Consider the following 22040-nt stretch of genomic DNA (forward strand, 5'->3'; position numbering starts at 1 on the left):
CTATTCTCCCGAACGGCAAGTCCAGAATATTCAGGCTATGAGACCGATGTTTGTCTCTATCCTGGATTCCGGTGAGAATGACTCTGAGTCTGTTGGGCTTCATGGCCTCCTGCATCCTGCTAGTGACCAATGCACGGTGGCACAAGCGGGCTCTGCAGTGGGACCTGCAGTTCCAATGGGCACAGCATCAAGGAAATCTTACGGACCTGATTCAGATTTCAGAGGGCACTGCGAGAGACCTGAAGTGGTGGCTAACAGACCGTGATTGGTTCAAGGGCAGACCCCTCTTCCTTCCCCACCCAGATTTCGCAGTAGTGACGGATGCGTCCCTTCTGGGATGGGGCGGCCTTCTCGTGGAGGTGATCAGAGGACTCTGGTCTCCAGCGGAAGGCAAGCTCCATATCAATCTGTTGGAGCTTCGGGCGATCCGACTGGCACTGAAAGCCTTTTTACCGTCAATAAAGGGAAGGCTCGTACAGGTGTTCACGGACAACACAACCGCCTTGTGATACTGCACCCCCGCTTCTAGACATGTGCATTGATCCTCAGGTCCGACTTCCCCTTTGAGAGGATCTTCTTTTGCAGCAGCAGGGGAGGGTTCTCCATCCGAACCTGTCCACATTCCGCCTCCTGGCGTGGAGAAGTTGGTAACACCCTTCCATCTGGGACAGTCTGTTACCCTGCCCACCTTCTATGCACCCCAGTAAGCTTCTAAGGAAGAGTAGTTACGCCTTAGTGAAGAAAGATCTCTCTGAAGTGCTTAGGTCACATTCCACCAGGGGAAAAGAGGCCACCACGGATCTTCAGCATAGTATTCCCATTTCCGATAACTGCCAAGCTGCCACGTGGGCATCTCTGCACACTTTCACCAGACACTACTGCCTGGATTCCCCGTTTCTCAGAGAAGGCCTGTTCGGTTGCTCTGTTTTGTAGGATTTTCTGGTCTAAGCCGTTCCACAGTCCCTCTTCCAGGGATGGTATTGCTTCGGTATCTGTTCAAAGGTAAGGGATCTGCATCTAGATGTCTCTATCAGATGGACAAGTTACTTACCTTCGGTAACACCTTATCGGGTAGAGACATGATCTAGCCGCAGATTCTCTACCGACCCACCCATCCTCCCCGCACTGTGAAATTTGGTTTAAGTGTCAGGGATGTTCCCCTTCAGGGCCCTAGTCATTTATTTTTCAATAGACCAGGGTCAGTCACTTCATGGATTTGTGCTTCTGGCATGGAAATTCATGAAAAGTACTGACGTCAGCGTGCTGGAGTGGCGGTTATATTGACGATGCGGACGTCACAACAACGACCACGACCACGACACAGACGGCACGCAGAGTCAAACTCTAAGAAAAATCTTCTGGATCCAGCCTGACGCCTGGAAGTTCAAGATAAGGCATTACCGAAGGTAAGTAACTAGTCCGTCTTGCCCACATAGCTTTGTTTGGCAGGTCTCCTTTGTATCTTAAAGACAAATGACGCTACTACTGTCCCTCTCGCACACTGAGATCAAGCGATAATGCACTTCTGTCCATTCCCAAGCGATAAGGCACTTCTGTCCATTGCCCGCATCCATACCTCCAGATATGTAGGCAGAGCATTTCCTCATACTGCCCCAATGGCATGTAATCAGCTTCCAGGACACCTTCCCTTCTGTTTGGACTTTGGTCAGTTCAAAAGATTGTTAAAAACCTGGCTTTTTTGACTTTTTCAATTATTAGATTGTGATTCAAGTGGACGTCGAGCACCGAGATGCACCTTCTGGTGCGATTTGTTGCGCTTTATATAATGGATAAAACTTAACAAGTCCTCACTGGTGAGATGTAAGACCTTTGCCCCGTACTATCCCAGGAGATTCAAGATGGTCGTGACGTGGCAGAGTTCACAATTTGTTGTGTCTTGGACACCACCAACTCCATTGGGCAGCCATAGACATCGGTGTTGCTGTGAAGAAACAGGCTATTTCAGGTTTACCCTACTTTTTGCCCCTATTTTGACTACAAGACACTGGTGTAATGATTCTGAAATGCCCTAAACCCTGCTAATCAGAACTCATTAGATGTGCTTTAACCCTTTTCTCTAATCATATTTAAAAGTGTATGTTTAATTGGCTTATACCCAATTGACAGAAGTTAACTTACTTAGAAGCCTCTAGTGTATGGTATCAGGTGTGCCTATGGCATGTAAGTTAGTGTCTCCTGTGGACTACAGCACTTGTTGTGCCTCCACAAGTGTGAGAGAGTAAAACGTGCCTACCACTGCAGACCGGTAGAGAGCAGTTTGAAACTGCTAACTCGACTTTGTCATTTAAAGCAATGGCAAAGCCCAAACCTTCCTCTTTAATATATATGTCACCTCTAAAGAAGGCATATCGAGCCCTAAGACAGTGTGTTTTATATATTGTAGAGTAGAACATGCGTTTTTCCTGTCCTAACAGTAAAACCCCCTAGTTGTCGTTTTTACTATAGCAGGGCTAGTAGTCCCATTGGCTAGTACAGAATTACATCCTGCAACTCTGCTGTGCTAACTCCTGAATGGAACCATTAAGATTGGTTATTCAAAGTATCAAAAGAATTGTTACATTAAACCCTGCTTGTTGCCCAAGTCAATTTTAGTGTAACTTTTGAGTATATATAACGTTAGAACATTGCCACTCGGTCGGTGTCCGCTTATAGCTGCTGGCCATGAGACAGCCTTCTGACCCCCTTGGGGAGGCATGTGAATAATTCACAGGAAAGGACACAATAGAGGTATGCCGGTGGGAGAGGTTTTACTTCTGCCTGGCAGGAAGTCACACAGGTCGTGAACCCAAAAGGCGAACTTTAACCCCTTCAGTGCCCATGACGAGACTATCTCGTCATGAACCCTGCCCGCTAATGCAACGCCCGGCACAGGGCGTGGAAAGGGCGGGGCACTGAAGAGGTTAAAGGAGAAGCTAGCCTTGAAGGGCAAATAATGGGGACTCATGAGAGAGTTGCTCTTTTGTTCAGGTAGACATCTGGCAGCCTGGACAGAGAGGAAGAACCAGTTGCCAAACCATTTTTAGGTCTCACCTAGCGAATGCAGCGCATGCGCTGCATCGCCTTGGCGAAGACTATTGTTGTCGGTTTGGTGCCCGAAGGGAGACAAACCATGTGCGCGCACGGACAGGCAATGTGCACGTGTATGGCGTCTCCTCTCTGCCTCACACGCTCCCACCGCGCGCTTGTTTTTTAATGTATGCTATGCTGCCGTACACCAGTTTGATTTAATTTGGCCGTCCCGCTTTTTTAAATTTTATTTTCTTTACATCGCATTTTCTCATTTGCCCAGGCAGCCAGGGAAGGGTCCACCACATCGCTTTACTTCACATTTTCTCATTTGCCCAGGCAGCACCCGCTCTTCATTGCAGGCACCAGCTGCTTCAATCACGGGGCTTCCTCCCACTCTCATTAAGCGGACGCACCCTACGGGAAGGAACAAAGCCTGGCACCGGCGCTGAAGTGTTCCCGGTTCGTGAAATCCTGGAAGTTGTAAAAATTTATATTTGGCTACAAATCTAGGTTTGAGACTGCAATTACATGTGTAAATAGGGTTTTGTTGCCTTACATTGTACAAGTAGAGGGCATGCTATGCTAGCAGCTCATTTCCAGATATTTTCTTAATTGCGGTCACTCTGAACACACTAAAACAGTGGTGATATTGCCTCTGATCAATGGGCTGAGTAAACAGTGGACAAATAGGCGCGTTTAGCCGAGGCAGACATGCAGACTTAAAAACTGCATTATTAATCGGGAGCTTGGTTCAAGCAGATGCACTTTCTTTAAATGCTGCATTATTGGGAAATGGCAATCAATTAAACATAGTCTATTATAGTTTAGCTACAAACCCATATAAGTTATCTGCATTGTTTCATAAAAAACTTTACTCAAACGATTTTTCATTATTAACCAGTTAAACAGAACATTTGGACATTTTTATGTACAGGATATGTCTTTAAAAATCCCTCAAATTTCGTTGAAGTCCTAATCATTGTCCCTTCTTTGATCATTATTGGACACGATTTACTTAAAACAAATTTTTGGGAAATGATATATCAGAGAACAGGGACATAAATGATGTATCTGGGAACAGGTACATAAACACATTTAAAACAAATTAAAAAAAATTATATGTATAAGTTGCCAAAATAATGCTAAGTGAGGGCATGAACAAACTGTCACATTAGCAGAAATGCCACAGCAAGGCTGTAATGGGCTTTAGTGCAAGACAGGAAAACAGGCACTTCGTCTATTTTCTTTATAAGAACACAGCATAACTGGATTACAATGGTCCACTCAGGCCTGTGATTTCCGGTGCTGCTCTACTTTTTGCATTAATAATAACTACGCACCCATGTCGCAGAATATTAGCCTGTCTGACATTTTTTAAAGTAAGTTCACGCCCACTTGCTTTGTGCCACTGAATAACGGATGGTTATTGTTACTTGACTCAGAGGTACATATTTTATCGACCTTGCAAGGATGGAAAGCTTAATGGACACACCACTAATTAAACCTGTGGCCATGATGTTAAGCACAGTTTCCTGGCTGGGGCATCAGTCCCCTGAGACCTATAATATAGTATCATTATCAACGAGTGCCATCTTGTATTTGTCTCACCCTCTGGTTCTATAGTGTGCCTAGAATTCTTCAAAGTTCTTCAGAAGTTAAATACTTCTCCCTGGGTCTCCTTCTTGTCTGTCACAGTGACCTTCTCAAGCTGTGGAAACAACAAACCACCATCATTACCTTATGTCTGTCCCTCTAAGCCATAACCTCCCGGGGCATGCCACTGTTTACGTTTATCTATGGCGACCAGTAGTGCTTTTAACGGGATAGTACCAACACTTTTCATCAGTAGGGTTACGTTTTGGATTTAAGTCACACAGCCATTTCTCAGAACTGTAATCACAAAAGAGCAGTCAACTTCGGGCCAGTCAGAGCGAAGCTGGAGACCTGTAGAGTTGTGCATTTTCTGCAGTAACAGTCTCTATAAATGTATAAAGTGACTGGACAGGTTCCATGTTCCACTGTCAGGACAGTTTAGAAAACAGGAACCACCCATTGTTACAAGTTCAGGCCTTTAAAAAAAAATATAACTCAGTGTGATAGTGTGTGCATCAAGTGTGTTTACTGTGTCCATGGGTGAAAGACATGGTCATTTACAATGCCAATACCTCTAAAACAAGCAAATGCGAGACCTATTGCATTTGCAATGCTTGTTTCTGTGGTCATGGAGGCCTCAGGTAGACAAACCTCTAGGGTGGGCTACCAAGCTCCACAATCCAAGAGAGGGGTTCAGCCATCTTGGGAGTGAGCAGAATAGCGCACTCTGTGATAGCTATATGCTAAACTTCACAGGCAGTTGTCATGAGGCGGGCGGGATCCAAGTAGCCTATTGGTAGGCTTTCCTGTTTTCAGTTTCTATTTTTAGTACATTCTGGTGGGGGGTTTTCAGTGTTTTCAATACCTTAAAAATAACTGTGGTTGTTAGTGGTTCCACATTTTCGCGCCATTAAAAACAATAGAAACAGTGTTTTTCTGGTGTTTATGGAATGTTTTGATTTTAATTATTGCTTGCTTTCTGCACTGATAGTGCATGTGTATAGACAGTGTGTGTACAGGGCATATGTGGTCCAAATACTTTTTCTTAGAAATCAAACTTATTGTAGAACACCAAACAATACTTCTTTAGTGAATCTGTGGTCAGGCGCGCTCGCTCTTTCCTTCCTATGTAAACGTGCCCTCTCAACATTGGCTATTGTGACGGGCAATGCCAAAACAGCCAGTACACAATTTGCTAACTCTGGACAATGACATAGCTTCCATGCCAGTACTGGTACACCTGAAGATTGTGATTCTATAGGACATGTTCTGCAACACATGCGTTGAATTGGGCGCATATGCCCTGAGTTATTGAAGCAGTCAAAAATGAAGCGGTACTTTTCAAAGTCTGGATAAAATTCAGAAGCGATCTAGAACTTTTCCAGAGTACCTCAGTGAGACTTCATTAACTTCAAATACCATGATTGGGGAAGAGACATTTCTATGCATCATCCCAAGCCATTTCCCATATACTGTAAAATAACATTTCCTGAATTGTTCCTGAACATTTCTTTGCTTACCAAGTGGCAAGAATTCTAACATGCAGCATGTTGAAGTGCCAAAGTCACTAAAAGTGTTGCCCAGCCTACTCTCAAGGAGATGTTTCAGATCTACACCAATTACACTGAACACTTGGTAGACAAGGGTGTTTTCAGACTCTAGTATTTTGATTATGTCCACTACACCAGTCATGTATTCCTGTAAAAACCTAAGAATGCTGTAGACTGTACTTTTTTCACATCATTATCAATATGTGACCAAAGATCATCACAGTTCTTGCCTTTGGCATCATTACTAAACAATAATTCTGTAAACGGTCGCAACATGGATAATATAGCATTCACAGCCTCTGAGACTGAGAACCACCGGCTAAATGACAGTTAAGATGACTCTTCCTTTGATTCCACACAAAGCACAAAATGAGAAATATTTGCATTTTAGTTCCTGGGCACTCCAAAACAGTGCACCAGAATGGACTACAAAGTCAATGGCACTCTTCATTAACTCTGAAGACTGTAAAGATGCTTTGAGCATACCATCTAGCAAGTGCAAGGGTGTCTTACGGGGAAGCACTTCAGCTCAGGTATCAATTTTGACAGATCATCATACAACTTTTTCATATACGTAGCTGAATTACTGCAAATACAAACAATATCACTCCAATCTTTATTGAACATTTTTGCAGCAGTATTCCAAGTGACACTGCGTTCCATGTTTACCAAACGTCTGGTGTCATGTTTTCACCACTTTCTCAGATGATTGGTGACTACTCTCTTTTCACATAAACCTGTCACTACACCTTGCATTGAATGTTTAAATCCTGGAGTCTTTGGCAATTCATCTACAATCAATAATGACTCGCTAGAAAAGGGGGCTGATGTATCAAAGGATTTCACCTATTCTCTGTCTGTGGGTAAATGTGATGGTATATATTGGGAAAGATTCTTTTGAAACCAGCCATTTTACCAATCCGTGAAATCAAATGTAGCGAAAATATCAAATATGATTTTGATATTTCCTGATTCTCTACAGTTTATAAGATAACTAAATAAGACCTAAAACATGCTTCTAAACACTGCATTTTAGACCAAAGACCTCAAAACAGAAAAAAGCAGATAGAAGAAGAAACAATATTTTAGTGGCATCCCTAAATAACAAAACTCAAACAGAATAATGTTAGCCCAGTCTTTTTTGCTGCTGTCTTGCAGAACAAAGTTACATTGTATTGGCCCCTTCAGGAAGAAATAAAGAATTAATCTTTCACTCATCTTTTCCTTTCTTTGAATGGCACTTAGTTTGTGGTTGTGAAGGTGTGTTTTTCAGTGTTTATATGTTTACACTTGTGATGGCTATTTTCCTTTTGGTGGGGTTTTAGACATTAGACATTTTGAATATCAACAAAACCAATCATGTATGCAGATACACACGAATTATTAAAAACCAATTAAAAACCTCGATTCTCCTATACATCTGCATACATGATTGGTTTTGTTGATGTTCAAAATGTCTAATTATTTGTGATGTCTAATTATTTGCGATGTTTAATTTTCTGTGATGATTTGTATTATAAATTTTTACCTATTTGAGCTTCTGATCTGTTAAATACGCACAATAGTGCTTATATACTCTTATTAGAGCCTCTTAGTTTAATCTTGGGCGAACATTGATGCATTAGATGGTGATTGGCATGAATAAGGAGTAAATGACCAAGTGTGCAAAAGGAGTTCCAGAGGGAAAATATTGGTTTTAACTTTCAAGCTGTCAAGAGGGTACCAGTGCCAGAAGTAGGATGTGATTGTTATTCCCACTTCTTTGTTGTGCCCAAGTAGGACGGAGGTCTTCGGCCTATTCTAGATCTGGGCTCTCTCAACACCTTCCTCCAGAACGAGAAACTCAGAATACTCACCCTGGCCCAGGTCTTGTCTACGGTCGACACGGAAGACTATTTCCATATTCCAGTCCTACTGGCCCAATGGGCTTACCTGAGGTTTTTGGTGTGACTGGAGCATTTTCAGTTTGTTGTACTTCACTTTTGTCTCACCAGCGCCTTTGCTCACAAAGGTGATGACAGTGAGGCAGCTAATTTTGGGGGTCAGAGTTGCAAATCTTATAACTCCACGACAGGCTGCAAAAGGCAGACTTGCCTCAAGCAGTCATCACCCACCTCCAGACTACAGTGATCCTCCTTTCATCTTTGTGTTTACTATCAACGTGCCAAAGTCACATTGGACTCCTCCTCAGATGCTCGCCTTCATCTGAGCCATTCTGGACACAGTTTGGTTTAGTTCTTTTCCCCAGGGGAAAAAATGTGGTGACCTTCAGGCAATAATCCCAATCTTTCCGCCTTGGTTCTAGATTTCAGTGAGGCCAACTCTGAGGATGCTGGCACTGATGGCCTCCTGCATCATGCTGGTCGAGCACACCAGGTGGCATATGTGGAATCTGAAGTCCCAGTGGGCCCAACATCAAGAGGACCTCTCAACTGCATTCAGATTTTGTTTGAGATTGCAAAGGATTTGCAGTGTTGGTTACTGGACCTTGATTGGGTCTGTAGCAGACTACTCTCCCTTCCCCACCCAGAGCTGACAGTGGAGCCTGATGCATCACTTCTAGGTTTGGGCAGCCATCTGGGAGAAGTAGAGATCAGAGGCCTCTGGTCTCTGGAGAAGTTCCACTCTACATCAGCCTTCTGGAGCTGATGGCCATTTGCTCAGCATTGAAAGCCTTCCCTCTGTCCATTGAGGGGAGACTACTACAAGTCCTCATGGACATCACCACTTCCATGTGGTGCTACAACAAATAGTGCGGGTGGGGATACTGTGCCAGTAAGCCTTGTACCTCTGGAAATAGCTGGACCACCAATGCCAGGGTAGACTAGGTTAGCTGTCGACACCTGACTGATCATAAATGGCAGCTACACCTGGAGCTGGAGCAAGGTCTCTTTTGCAAATTTGGAGAACCTTGACTTCATCTATTCGTCACAGCCATGAACCAGCAATTTCTGCTTCTCTGCATTGTTATTTCCAGGTTGTCTCTCACTCTGAGACAGGTTTCGCCTTGTGTAGAACCCTAGTGGCAACAAATCTGGCACGGAGAGAGGGTCAAAGTTGTGGATTGGGCGGAACTCACCAGATTAACCCCTTCCTGGCCAAATTGTCTGACGTTCTGTTATTTGTTCTGCTTCTTGCCCAGCAAGGCTTTGCTTTGGGCAAAGTTAAAGCATATTTTCTGGCTGTCTTACCATTGCCAGATCAGCCCTCTTTGTTGAAATCACGAGTTATGGTGTGATTTTTTAAAGCTTTGCAACATGTTTGCCCCTTCTTTTTTTGTCGTGCCCCTATGAGACCTAAATCTAGTCCTGGCTTATCTGATGTGCACTCAGATAAGCGGCTTCACAGCTGTCCCTTACAGCTCCTTACCATAAAGACTCATTGCCATCACCTCGGCACGGCGTGTGACTGACCTTCAGGCCATCTGTGTCCATTCACCTTGCACAAAAGCCACCAGGTGGACAGTGAGTTCTTTCTGGGGTTCTCTGGAGCAAAAAAAAGGCAAGGCAGTGCTGAAAAGAACCATCTCCAATTGGCTCGTGCTCTGCATTAAGATTTGCTATGTATTTGTCAAAAAATCAGCTTCCAGGAGGACTGCATGCTCAATATACCAGGACCACAGCTGCTACCACTGCGTTGGCACGTGGAGTCCCTGTCCTAGACATTTGCCAAGCAGCTACGTCGGCGTCCCTCTATACATCCACAAAGCATTATTGCCTGGACAGTCCGTTTACCCAGAGAGGCGTTTTTCCCATGCTGTCCTGCAGGACCTTCTGGTTTGAATCTATTCCTAGACCCACCTCCGAAATAGATATTGCTTAGGTATCCATTTTAAAGGTGTGGAATCTTCATCTAGTAGTCTCGTCCAAATCAAGTTACTTACCTTCGGTAATGCTCATTCTGGTGGAGACTCTAGCCACAGATTCCTCACCGACCCTTCTGTCCTCCCTGTCTGTGCATGTAATCTATCCATTGGTATGATCCTGCGTCTAGAAATCTGCTCACTATTTTTGATTTTGGGTCTCCGTGTCTTGGGGCATGGACAGTCTCGGAAGCAACTGATGTCAGGCCACTGGAGTGGCACCCATATAGGCCCGCATGTCATTTCTGGAGCAGAATGGCGTCTGTGCGGAGCTGCAAGGTGCCACATTCCGGTGCACAGAGGTGCTGCTGAAAAGTTCCCAGAACCAGTCTGACCCCTGGGAATATTCAGAAGGTGATGAACCTGCGGCTAGATAGTCTCTATCAGAAAGAGCGTCACCGAAGGAAAGTAACCATGTTCTACTTGCTGTATCTAGCCAAATAAGAATGACTAAACCCTCCTATAAAAGTCCACTTGGCTGTTATAAAGGCAAATATAAAATCAAATACTCAATTGTACTCCAAATGATGGTACCTATTGTCCTAAATTAAAATTAAAATTTAGCACCATTATAAAGAGGAATTCAAATACAGCTTGAATATACTTCATTTCATTCTACATAAAACACTACATTGCTTACAGTTTCCAGTCCAGCAGTATGTGCCTTTAATGTGCTACCTTGACTTGCAAAATCAGTAGCAATAGCCACAGACTGCTTGGGGTAAGTTTATTTCTAGTTCAGCAGGCTTCCTTAACAAATCTAAACTGGCCTGGTATATGCATGTCTGCTTGAACAAGATGCCTTTTATAGGTCTTCCTTTCCAAGACTCTTCCTCTGGTGCTGATTCCCGTTGCATTGACACTGCTGACACTGGAGATAGTACTTATAGTCCAATCGGCCTCTGAAGCGCATCTACCAGGCCTCGTCTGAAATCACGCCCATCTCAACATCAACCTCAATCAGACTCTAAAGGTACTCTTCCATTGCGACTACGATTTTCAGACCCTGAACAACACGACCTTGAAGAGGTTAGTGGCCTGGACACATCCCGACACTGGTCTTAATTCTCCATCTGTTCCTTCCACAGAGGAAATGGTATCTTTTGCATAGATCATCAGAAGGGCTGTATTAGTCCTTGACTTACAGCTACCATCAGTAGAGGTCAAAATGTGTGTCCCTACAGAGGTACTGCAGCCAAGGTAGACCTCTTCAGAGACGCTCCTCCCATTCAACAAGGCCATCACGGACACCTTACTGGGCACTTGGGAAAACCTGGATCTTGCTGACCTGTCAAAACGGAGATTACGAGGAGACAAAGACCAGGTCTGAGACACCTACCTTTCCTTCTCCAGCATCCTACACCAGAAAGCCTTGTGGTTTTCGCCTTGACAAATAAGATGAACCCTAATGAATTTACTTCTACACCTCCAGATAGAGAATCCAAATGCATGCGGGCCTTTGGGAAAAGGAAGTTCTCCTCTGTCAGCCTTACCCTTCGATTCATTAACTCAAGTTTCCTCCTAGGAAGTTACTTGCATCGAGCCAATCTGGAGCAAATCATATAAGGCTGCAAAGAGGCAGCTAAATACGTCTTTAGGTCAGGCCTGGACACTGCCGACTTTCGGTAGGGCAGTTGGTATCTGTGTGGTGCTTCGGAGCCACACATGGCTCAGATCAATTTCCATTGATGCCCAAGCATCACTGATGGACAAGCCATTCGATGGCATAGGACTGTTCAGAGACCAGGCAGCACTTCAACAAGACTAAAGCTACAGTGCACTCACTTAGCTCCTCAGCGTTGTGCAGCAGTTTCCACAGCAATATCTTCCCTGTCAAAGCTTTGAAAGTGGCATCTAACATAGGTAACACCAGAACCTGCCTCAGCAACAACAAACCTCTCAATCCTTTTGAAGTAGAGGGCAACAGCATCCAAAACCCTCAGGGGCAGTGCATTATCTAATCCCTGCTGCGGCAAAACCCTTCTAGTTTGCCACCAGCTGCACATCGTCACCTGGTTGGAGGCAGAATAAGTTATCACCGCCACGAGTGACAGAGCATCACATATGACTGATTGATGCTTCAAATAGTCCAAGATGGATATGCCCTCCCTTTTCTAGCCACCCCTCCAAACATGCCACTTACACCACAGGAGCTTCTGGAGGAACACTTCTCCATCTTACGGAAGGAAGTCCTGGCTGTCTTGAACAAGAGAGCCATGGAGAGGGTGGTGGCATCACAAACTGGTACTGGTTGCTACTCCTGTTACCTTCTGGTACCAAAAAAGGTCGAAGACTTCACCCAATTTTAGGTCTTCGCCCTCTCAACTTCTTCCCCCAAAAATAGGAGTTCAAGATGCTCACTATACCCCAGGTTTTGTCTGCCCTGAATCTAGGCAACTGGATGGTGGTATTGGATTTGCAGGACCCAATTTTTCACATCCCCGTTGTAGGAAAATAGGATCTGCTTTTATGGTTAGCCCCACTTTTTGCCTGGTGCTAAGCTGTTATTGATTCGTCTGACTGGAATCCTGCTAATCAGGACCCCAGTCACTCTGCTTTCTTCCTTAAATTGTAGTGGTCAGCACTTGGGTACATCCCAGTTAATGGGGTACCCTTATTAGTCCCTAGTATATGGTACTAAGGTACCCAGGGCATAGGTACCCCAGAGGTCCCCCATGGGCTGAAGCTTGCATTATGCCACCAATGGGAGACCATTCAAAATGCAACTACAGGCCTGCCATTGCAACCTGTGTAAGCTGGTGCTAGCACCACTTACGAAAGATATGTTTTCTATATCTAGGGTCACTGCTCTTAAAACCTATAAGTCACCCCTATAGCAGGCCTTATCAATCCTGAAGGCAGGGTGCTTGGTTCTAAGTGTGAGGGTGCCCCTGCATGAGCAGGACTCCCCATCAGCCTAGGGATTCCATTCTCCCGGGTTGTAAGTGGAGCAGCCATATACCATATAGAGGGGCACCGCGTAATTACGTGATGACCATCTGGAAATTGACTGCAAAGAATCCAATCATGTTTAGTATCAAACATATTGGAATCATACCCCCACACCGTAAATGGTGTGGGAGGCATGATTCCCAGCACTGGAAGAGCCCTCCATTAAGCTCTCAGTGCCAGTGTTCTAGACCCGTACAGTACAACATGGCTGCTGCCGACCTGAGACACGATTCTGCCTTCCTGCTGCTGAGCTAAGCTCGAGCAGGAGAAGGCAGAACAATAGGTATCCTGTCACAGGGAGGTGTGACCACCTCCCAGACAGGATTTAGTGTATTGGGGCTGGGTGGGTGCGCTTGTAGAGTACTTAAAGGCTTACCTAGGTGTAGGTCCCCAGATGTGTTATGGGACACGATTCAATTCAGACACCACTTCAACTTCTACCGTCTGGGCACTCTGGACTTCGCTGGACTTCGTTTGGGCTCGACTTCGTCTGCCTTTCAGTCTGCTGCCTCGTCTGTGCCTGTGCACCATACAGGAACCTTCCAAGGCCTCTGGGCATCAAGGACACCTGAAGGAATCTCCCTTGAAGTGAAAGAGTCTTCCCTGCATCTGCAGGTACCGCAACTAAGCTGAGTGGTCTGCTGATCCTGAGCTCCTACGGACTTCAAAAGGTTCTACAACACAGGTGGTGGTTCTCCACAGCTCTCGAGGCCTGCTCTGCCCTCTCACCAAGTTTGAGGCCAGTATCTCGTGGGAGCTGCAGGAAACCGAACCCCTGTGCACCGTGTGGACTTGCCGTTGCAAAGGCTTGCTGGCTTCCTTCCACCAAGATCTTCGGGCTCCAAGTAGCCCCAACCTCAAGCATCTCCAGTGACCAGAATCTTCGTCCACACCGCATCGTTTGCACCGTGGCCTGCATCTTTTGGTGAGCTGCTCAAGGTTGTCTTCTGACTCCAGTGCCTCTGCCCTGTGGGTCCTGTTGAGGGTCACCTTTGTTTCTTTTGGGCTCCCCTGGTTGCTCGGGGCCTGCCCTGACTCCCCTGCTTGTGGTGAGTCCCCTGGACCTTGCTGGTCCCGACATTGCACCTTCTTCGACTGCAGCGTTGTTTGCAGTTGCCAAGGCTTGTTGGTGCTCCCCACAGACACCGACCCCTCAACTCTCCACATCTGACGTGGGACAGCTTGTGCACGGCTCCTGGTCTTTTTCAGCGTTGCCTGATCCTCACAGCTGCAGAGTTAAGGTCACCGTCAACTCTCCTGCAACTCACAACATCGGTGGGCATTCGTCTTCCAGGGCTCCAGGTCACTCCGGAGTGGACACGGTTTCTGTCCCCTCTGCTTGCAGGTACTTTTCAACTTGAATCCACCTTTGTATTCCACCGGACACTTTCTCCTTCTCCAGCAGCGACATTTTCCAAGAGTCCTCCACTGGGTTCGACGGCGGTTTCCGACACCACTTGACACCTATGCACCTGGCTTCCCTGGTGTAGGTAACGTGGGTACAAGGGTACCCACGAGTGGGGTGGTTCTCCAACCTTCTGTCTTCTAAGGGGTTTCTTCAGGGTCCATTGGGGGGAAGGGTCCTTAATCTTTAAAATTTGCAGCCCTGACTTACATATTGATTTGTACGGAGAATGCAGTTGTGTTCTCACACTGCACACGCTCTCTGTGGGGTCCCTATCTACTTACCTTGAGTGGTTCCTTGGGTCCCCAGCACTTCTGGACATTGTCTTGACACGAGTCGTGGTTCTTATACCATTTTCATAGTATGTGGTTTGGTCCCCCCCCCCCCCCCCCCCCCACCTCCCGGGGTCCACTGTGTATTATGTGCTATTTACTTGATTTCTATACAAAGTATGTTGTGCATTGTGTATATCTCCGGGTAAGAGATATCTGTGGTTCTTTTTCACTTAATCTATACTTATAAGATTGCATTCTGGTAAAACAAGCTGCTTTACACTCCTTCTGGTCTAAGCCTGAAAGCTGCTCTCCACAGCTACCACTTAGAGAGCTTTCTAAGGTTGTCTAAAACCTCTTAAGTCACCATAAGGGTTTTCTGGACTGGTGCAGGGTGCCCACTTACATAAGTGGACATCATACACCAGGCCAGCCTCTCACACCCTTCCTGCAGTCCCACAAGCGTTACTTGCAGTTTCAGGTAGGCCACAAGCACTTTCAGTTTTCTGTGATCCCTCTGGCCTCACCATTGTCCCTCTGGTGTTCACACACTTTCAAGGTTTTGAATTCATGTCTTCCCATACTTTGACGACTGGTTGCTGAAGGCGGACTTGCTCCAATCAGTTGTGCACCACCTCCAGACGATGGCCAACCTGTTAACATCGTTGGGATTCTCCATAAGGGTCCTGAAGTCACACTTCACTCCTTCACAAAGGCTCCCATTCTTTGGAACCATTCTGACTACCGTGCTATTGTCACCTTAACGAGTCCAGGGTATGTGATCCCAATATTTCAACCCTTGATCTGAATCTCAGACCTGCTCTTGAGACTTTTGGGCATCTTGCATCCTTCAAGTGGACCATGTCAGGTGGCACATGCAGGCTGTGTAGTCTGAAGTCTCAGTGGGCTCAGCTCTACAGAAACCAATCAGATTCCATCCAGATCTGTGGTCTCTGTCAAAAACTAGCCTTCACATCAGTCTGTTGGAGTTGCTGGTGATTTGTTTGTGGCTGAAAGTATTCCTCCCGACCATCAAGGGGGAACTGATGGAGGAATTCACGTTGTACTGCAACAGGCGGCACGGCATAGTGGGGTCGTGGGTCCTATGCCAAGGGGCTCTACATCTCTTAAACTGTCGACAGGGCACTTGCCTGATCGTGCCACACCTGGCAGCATCTTTAAACACCATTGTGGATAAACTCATTAAGTGTTGCCTAGCAGATTGTGAATGGAGACTACACTCAGAAGTGCGCAAGCCATATTCCAAGAATGGGGCGAACCCTGACTTGATCGGGACGAACACTGACTTGATCTTTTCACCACTGCTAAGAATGTGCAGTGTCCAAGCTTTTGCGAGTTGGCATTCCCTAGGCGATTTTCCCTCAGAGATGCATTTTAGCTGGAATTGAGCTTGGAACTCTTGTATGCATTCAGCCTCTACCTCTCCTGCCCAAAGTTCTGAAGAAGATCATGAAAGACAGGGCCGGTGTCATCCTAGTGGCTTCTGACTAGGTGAGCAGAGTGTGTTATCCAGAACTTCTGGTCGTGAGCATTTGTTCTTCCATTTGGCTATCTCCTATGGGAGGACCTCCTGTGCAGTCGCAGGGCAGGAACCTTCACCCGAACCTGGGAAACGACAATTGATGGCCTTCAATATTTCTACTGAAGTAGTTTGTGTCATACTGGCAGCCAGGCGACCCTCCACCAAAACAATTTATGCAGGACGACGGGAGAAGTTTGTTGTATAGAGTTCTTCTCACAATATTCAGCCTCTACAGGCAGTTCGCTGACATACTGTTATTCTGTATTTCTTTAGCCCCGCAACTTCTTGCTCTGGGAACAGTTAAAGGTTCCTTGTTGACCCTTTCTGCCTTTTTACGGCTGATGCATATGTTACAGCCAACACCGTTTGTGATGCCACAGTGGGACCTTAATTTTGCTATCCCCTTTCTCTGGCTCATCTAATTTGGACTGATGCACAGTTGTTCCTAACGTATCCTGACGGTAAAAAAAAAACATTCTTCATTCTGATTGCTTCAGCTTATCGCATAAGTGTCCAGTAGCTGTACGGCACCTTCTTCCCCGACAGTCTCACGAAGGTTGTCATGCCCTACCACATCAGGCATTCTATCACCCTCCCAGCCTACTTTGCCCAGCCTCACCCATCTAACCAGCATTTGCAATGCAATAGGTCTTGCATTTGCAAGAGTTTAAGCTAATCGCACTGTAAATTACTATGCCTTTTATTTATCTGTTTTTATAACTAACACATAGATAAAAGGCATTGTCATTTACAATGCCAATAGCTGAAACTCTTGTGAATATGAAACCTATTTTGTTTTAAAGAAGCAGCCGCCATTGTCCCGGGCTGCTTGGGAAGTGAAAGCGTGCATGGCGTTCTGAATGTTGCAGGAAAGCATGTTGTGCCTGCTGTAGGAGGAACTAGTTACAAGACCTAGATGTGTACAGGTTTCTAAAGATAAAGACAGCCATAACAAAATCAAAACTAAAAGACACCACGCCCTCGATAATCCAATATGTAAAGAACATAAACAAACTAGGCCACCAAGCATCGAAGATATACAAAACACTAAGACCTCGCAAACACAAACTGAATAACAAAACAAAGAGATACTGGGACACACACTCACATCCCCCAATAAAAGAACAGGAGTGGGAAAGGATATGGGCATCGGCCACACAAAATAAAATCACACCTGTTCTCGCCCAAACCAAACTATGGCTCCTTCACAAAACCTTTTGGACCCCAGCCCGACTACACACACTAGGGCTAAGAGACAACCCAACGTGCTGGAATTGTGGCACGGGGAGGGGGGATTTAGAACACCTGATCTTCCAATGCCCAAGGCTCAAGATCTTCTGGCATAAGGATATGGACTTTACAGACAATGTTTTTATGCGCAAAATCACCAGGAACTTTGCCTCACTCATCACAGCGTTTATTCGAACAGACCTCCCCACAGAGGGAGAGAGAGAACTACTGGACCTACTCCTAACAGCGGCAATCAAACTCGTGCTGAACAACTGGAAAGACTTCTCAAAAATATCTTCCAAGAACAGGCTCAACTGGATCACCAACCTTAGAGGAACAGACAACCTCGCAATGCAATACACCCCGTGGAAGGCGTCTTCCAGAGGCCTATGGGAAGCGTTGGACAAAGCGCTAGTCCCTTATGACCCGCCATAGGAAATAGCTACAGTCAGTTACCAAGGCAAAGACCTGAATTAATGGACTACCTAAGCTTGAGAAAGTATGCGGTCGCGCTTCTTTCCTATCCTTCTCCTTCAACTTATTCCAACCTATCCTATACACTCCCACTTTAGGAACTCTCTCTTCACTATATGAAGCTAGCTAGCAATGGGGGAGCCGGCCTAAAGGTAACACTATACTAACCGATATAACATGTAACCCAAGGGCGACGACCCCGACAGACAAATGTCCTGTATGTCCTGTATGTGTATAAAAAATACCTAATAAAAATAATATTAAAAGAAAATAGTGCTTCCAGACTAAATAAGACATACGGTGTAACAACAGAAGTAAAGGGTCAGTCCTCATGGGAGGTTACAAATGAAGACAAGGCGGTACTAAGGAGGGAATAAAAAGCCTATTAACAAATCAGAAGCCAGCATTTACAAAGGACAATAAGACAAGCCAATGAAAAATATGGGTGGTGTTAGAGCGGAGCTTCAACTCCAAACTCGAATACAGCATGCCTCGTAGAGCAGCGCATGCGCTGCCCAGGCTCGACTTAAAAAGGATGAGTAACCTTATAAGTTTTACCCAAAGAGATCTCTAAGATTTTAAATTGACCGTTCCAAAAAACATTAGGTGGATGTCAGCTCTTTGTAACATTTCCAGATGGATTGTCTTGTGTATCAAGATCATTTATGGACTGGCCAAGTAACCGCCTCCAGAGGGCATACATGCTCACTCCACCAGAGCAAAGACAGCTGCCACTGTTCTGGTGCGTAGTGTTCAAATCTCAAACATTTCTCAGGATGCTACGTGTGCAGCACTTCAAGTTTGCGAAGGCACTGCTGCCTGGATAGCCAGGTGCGGCAGGAGGGGCACTTTGCTCATTCAGTTCTGCAGGATTTCCTAGTCTAAGCCATTCCACAGACTACCACCTTGAGAGGTACTGCTATGGTATCTTCTCACAAGGCGAGGAAATTGCGGTTAGAAGTATCCATCAGAAGATCAAGTTACTTACATAAGGTAACACTCTCTGGTTGATACTGTAACTACAAATTCCCCACCGACTCACCCATCTTCCCATTCTGTAGAATGGACTCATCTCTTCTATACTAATAAGATTCCAATTTAGAGATCTGCAAACTGGCACAGTCTGATTATTGAAGGCTCTGCGTCCAAAGGCACAGACAGCTATCCAGAAGAAGTTAATGCCAGCATGTGGAGGTGTTGGCTATCTAGGGGCCCCAATGTTATTCCCAGGGTGGGATGCACCTGATGCAGAGCCACACAATGCCATCTCCTGACGCGCACGGGAATTGCTGAGAAAATTCTCCCGATCCAGTCTAACTCCTGGGGATATTATCAAGAGGAGTAATCTGCGGTGAGTATGTACCAGAAAAAGAGCTATCGAAGGTAACTTGTTTTTTCTGTTAGTATGCATGAAGAGCTTTAATCAAGTGTATGAAAATGACAATCTAGATCTCAGGCAGATTAATGGACATCTGCGGACCACACTAGACTGTGCCCTTTTTCAATAAATGTTACCAGTATTCCTATGGAGCTGCTTATACTCAGCTGTTAGGGACATGTCCTTTAAGTGACTAAACTACAATGGATAGGTAGACCACTGAAGCACTTTGGTTCTCACCCATCAAATATTGTCTGTTACTGACTCTTCCGGCTTTGGTCTCTCTCTCTACAGTAAAGGCATTTCTGTGTTGGGCTTTGATCCCATAAAAAAGCATACCTATTGAAATACGAGGGTAGTTTCAATTGCAATTTGATTTACTTGTTTTCTTTTTTGGTAATACTTTTGCCTATTCTATGCAAACCCCTAAGAACATTTGTTTACAACTTTTGTCCTACCAAAGACCAGATAATTGCCATTTACAAGGAGGTGTCCAGGTGTGCTCTCCCTTTATTCCAGTGCCTAATTTCAAAATTGCTGTCACCTTTCATCTAGCACTCTTCCCCTCCTTGTAAAGGTTAGGGGAGAGGAAGGGATAGGGGAGTTACTGACATGAAACTGGAAAGCAGAGGGAGTCTCTGTAACACAAAGAAGTGGTTTTTCACCTACTGGCCCATATTAACCCTCATTAATTCATCTGTGTGAAAAAGGTATTTGATCACTTGGCGTACACATTTTCCACTGATGAAAGGGTTTCAGTAAAATGGAATGAAACATAAAGCTGTAGACCAATTTGAATGAGTCGCAACTAGGTAGGTAAGGGGCAGACTGGATGGACCTGGCTTTTGAGGCTATGCCACCAGATATTTTCCTATTAATTTGCATACTCCTCATGATGAAAGGGCTCAACAGCTATTTATCTTTAACTTTGAATTACCAAGGTACTGTATAAAGTGTATCATTCCTGTATTTGTTATGATGTGGTAAACAACATAGAATTGTACATAACGGTATTGGGGGATCCAGCCGAAAAAGGTGAGCTTAGTTTCAGAGTGGTAACTCCTACATAATCCTGGAGATTTTCTCTCATATGTGTGCGTTGGCTAGTTGATTGCTCAAGCTTTTGTTCTTACCGAATTTATCATCTTACGTCTCCCTCTCTTGTGTTGGCTGGTTTGATGGATTATAGTCCTGGCTTTAACTGTTTCTACTCAGTGGTTTGGAGTGATGAGGAATTCAAAGATCTCTGACTTTACCCATTCTTCTTCCTCACTGTACTTTGTATTGAGCTTTAAGGAATTAAAATATGTTTGCAGTGCTTTCCCTTCTCCCTACTCAAATTTGAAAATTGATTGAAATGTTGAACTTGATTAAGTGTATTTTAATGTAACTTTGTTCCTTTGCAGGGTCGAGAAGTGTCAGCAATGCCACACGCAGCTTTGTAAAATCAATAAGGTGATAAAAAGCAAAACAGTACAAAGCGGGCGACAAAGCAGTGCCTTCCGTGAGCTTCAGCTTCTCATGGCCAGCCTGGAGTGAGGCAACACAACTTGATACCCCCAACACATCCAATTCTTTGGTTTAACTTTTTCCAACACACAATGCCTATTGCGAAGTCCCTCCCTCCCTCCAGGCGTGTTTTTCTTCAATCCAGATTTTTTGATTGAACTACAAATATCGACTCATCCCACATGAAGAAATACATGTCCTCCAGCCCCCATGCGAAAAACATCCATGAGGGCCTGAAGTAGATACCAGTCGCTAGTCTTCAGCAACAGACGTGGACATTGAGGCTTTGCCAAAAGCAGAAGGCGGCAGACAAAAGAGCTAGATGCTTGTCCCATGACCCTTCATCTCACTCCACTCGCTTTCTGCCGACCCATTTTCATGCCCAACCCCCAATGAGCCTCATTCAGATTATTGCAGTTATAGCTTTGGCAGGGTTCAGACACTGCGGTCGCCACCCATGATAACAGAGTGGAAGGGGTCACTCTGTCTGCAGTGCGCTGAAGTTGGATGGCGATGCAAGAGAACACACTGTGCCTTTCTTGAAGTTTGGGAGATATTGTCTGCTGGTGGACATGCTATTGCATTGGATGCTACCAGAATCATACTTTTGTGCACATGTTTTCTGAACGAGGGTACAGAGCATATCTTGCCGACGAACACCACCAACTTCAGAGTTTAATCCGTCAAAGTTTTGGTAAGATACACTAGCCTGCTGCCGAAGTGTACTGTGAAGAGGTGTCAAATTAGTGGGATACATGAGGACCTAGTGGTTCAGGCAGAGAACTGTCAAACCACCAGCATCTCCTCTCCTCTGGAAAGCATACCTCAATGAGACAGGATTCTCGAAGAGCTCTTTACTAGCTCTGTTTGAGGGACTGGGAACTGGCAGTATGAGATGTTTTCTGTGTTTTTTGCGGGAGGAGGGAGGTTAATGGGAATCATTGTTTTTAGGTATTACAGAACTAATGCAAATGTGTAATTTATAGTATTGTGTGTTAATAAAACACATTTGTAATTGTTTTCAAAAGATGTTGGTTGTTGTGAGTGTGGTTGAGATGACCATCATGGATTTATTTATCAAAGTGCAAATCATACACACTTGGGAGTCATTTAACAAAACAAATCATATACACCTATTTCTAATTCACTTATAAGTACAGACAATAGCAACAAAAAGAGCAAATTGAAATAAGAGTTTTGACTCATCCGAGGCAACCCACATGTTCTGCAAAAGGAAACCTA

The 22040-nt window shown here is 45.1% G+C and overlaps 1 protein-coding gene across 3 annotated transcripts in view; it reads left to right on the plus strand.

The window, feature by feature from the left end:
• Positions 1-21825, plus strand: part of KATNB1 (katanin regulatory subunit B1) — a 558599-nt gene extending 536774 nt beyond the window's left edge. For all 3 annotated transcript variants that reach the window (XM_085640093.1, XM_085640095.1, XM_085640094.1), the window contains one exon: positions 20696-21825. In XM_085640093.1, the coding sequence (XP_085496219.1) occupies positions 20696-20828 (133 nt within the window). In that variant the 3' untranslated portion in view covers positions 20829-21825. The remainder of the gene's footprint in view (positions 1-20695) is intronic.
• The last annotated feature ends 215 nt before the right edge of the window (positions 21826-22040 follow it).

The sequence above is a fragment of the Triturus cristatus genome, chromosome 12, assembly GCF_964204655.1.
Source record: "Triturus cristatus chromosome 12, aTriCri1.1, whole genome shotgun sequence".
Taxonomy (NCBI): Eukaryota; Metazoa; Chordata; class Amphibia; order Caudata; family Salamandridae; genus Triturus; species Triturus cristatus.